We start from the raw sequence: 1,687 nt of genomic DNA, 5'->3' as shown, positions 1-1,687 counted from the left end.
GAATGACAAGAGAATTAGCCAGATAGTGGATTTTGTAATGGTCAAGGATGCTGGCAAACAAAATCACGTCGCATTGCCTCACGGGCTAGCTGAAATAATCTTTCAGTTTTCACAACATCAACTTCCATTTTTCACATTACCAGAAATTTAAGACAAAATGGCGGACGCCCAGACTCGACCCAGACCTTCCACTCTCTAAGAATGGCTGCCGATCGTTATAGAGAAATGTATGGAGAAAATTGAAGAAGTGGAAATTTCAGATCTAAAGTGGCATACACGACATTTGCCGACCTCTAAATGTAAAGTGTACGTACCATATCATTATTTACGGTAGTTTTGGTCTCTCGAAAGTTCGCCAACGTGCCGCCAACAGCACATTTTACGAACGGCTGTTACAGTTCCTTGAGCTCTCTAATTCTTTCAAAAAAGCTCAGAGGTGCCTACCTTCCCTCCACATTTTAGAGCATTTCGTTGATGTGAATCCTTGGTGCCGACCTCTCTAATCGTCGATCGATGTTCAAACTTTAAAACGTGATAAAAATTAGCCTTTATCCATTCCCCAAATTGCCGCCCAAATTGCGATAAAAGAGGTAAAAATACATCCATTTCTGCGATAAAAGCGGTACAAAACGCACCACTGCGCTTATTATTCCTTGTGAAAAGTAGGGTTTCTGTCTCCAGTTTGTTTTGATCGCCATCTTTACAGGTGGGTACTTCATATATGATTATTATTATACAGAATATCGCTGGCTAAGTGTACTGTGGGCCCTGATTTTTGAAAATTATTTTTACTCTGCCAAGTCACACGCTTGAAACGAAGTTGTTTCTTCTCTCTAAAATCGTCATTCGAACAGGAGCCCAGACTCTAGTTTCCCCTTTGTTATTCTCCCTTTTATTGACAACCTCAAAAAAGAAATTAAATTGATTCAGATCCTTTGATAGTGTGTTATTTCTATGTACTGCTTTCTTTATGCCGCCATCTTGATAATTTGAAACCGCGTGCCAAATACTTCGCGGGCGCAAAATGTCGCCGATTTCTGGTAATGAACAAGAAAACTTCGATATAAGATGAAAGGGCAATGTCTGTTACGTTCTATTTAATGGAATAATAATAATAATAATAATAATAATAATAATAATAATAATAATAATAATAATAATTACCGTTCACATGCATAAGCGAAAAAGTATATTCAAAGAAAAAGCGTATCCGAGACTGCAAGCCCATGTTTAGAAAGAACGACTGCATGAAAAAAGTTCTATATTGCGAAGCTGCCAGCTTGATCTGAAACTAGGGTAACCACGATGTTTCTCGATAATTTTTTGATATTCTTGTTTTCAAAGTTCTAATTATAAACTTACCATAATACAAACACATTTCAATTTAGCTGAACATAATTTGTCCTGATTACTTTGTTTTCATTTATCTCCGGTTGTGAAAGTGTTGGATTCCCTGTACATGTACATCACTGTTTGCCAAAGATAGGAAATTATTTCCCAAAGTACTGCAATACGTGCCTTGAAGATTACATGCAAAATTATGATGACTCTATAGTGCAAACAATTCGTCTTTAAGAAGGCTGGCCATAACTCCCTATTCTGCAAAACGCATACGTATATTCTAAGAAGGAAATTGTATTGAATGCCCGTCGGAAGCTTTCCTTACGTTTCAGAGATTTTGCCTACA

The 1,687-nt window shown here is 37.3% G+C and overlaps 1 protein-coding gene across 2 annotated transcripts in view; it reads left to right on the top strand.

Moving 5' to 3' along the window:
• Nucleotides 1-1,049: 1,049 nt before the first annotated feature.
• The window catches only part of LOC138003671 (uromodulin-like), a 10,396-nt gene continuing 9,758 nt past the window's right edge, over nt 1,050-1,687 (top strand). The window contains exon 1 of one of the 2 annotated variants that reach the window (XM_068849868.1): nt 1,050-1,687. This exon is cut by the window's right edge and continues 82 nt beyond it. In XM_068849868.1, the coding sequence (XP_068705969.1) occupies nt 1,643-1,687 (45 nt within the window). In that variant the 5' untranslated portion in view covers nt 1,050-1,642. The other variant, XM_068849867.1, reaches the window with a different exon arrangement.

Source organism: Montipora foliosa, chromosome 5, assembly GCF_036669935.1.
Source record: "Montipora foliosa isolate CH-2021 chromosome 5, ASM3666993v2, whole genome shotgun sequence".
NCBI classification, from domain to species: domain Eukaryota; kingdom Metazoa; phylum Cnidaria; class Anthozoa; order Scleractinia; family Acroporidae; genus Montipora; species Montipora foliosa.
This window is presented reverse-complemented; position numbering and strand designations above follow the sequence as displayed.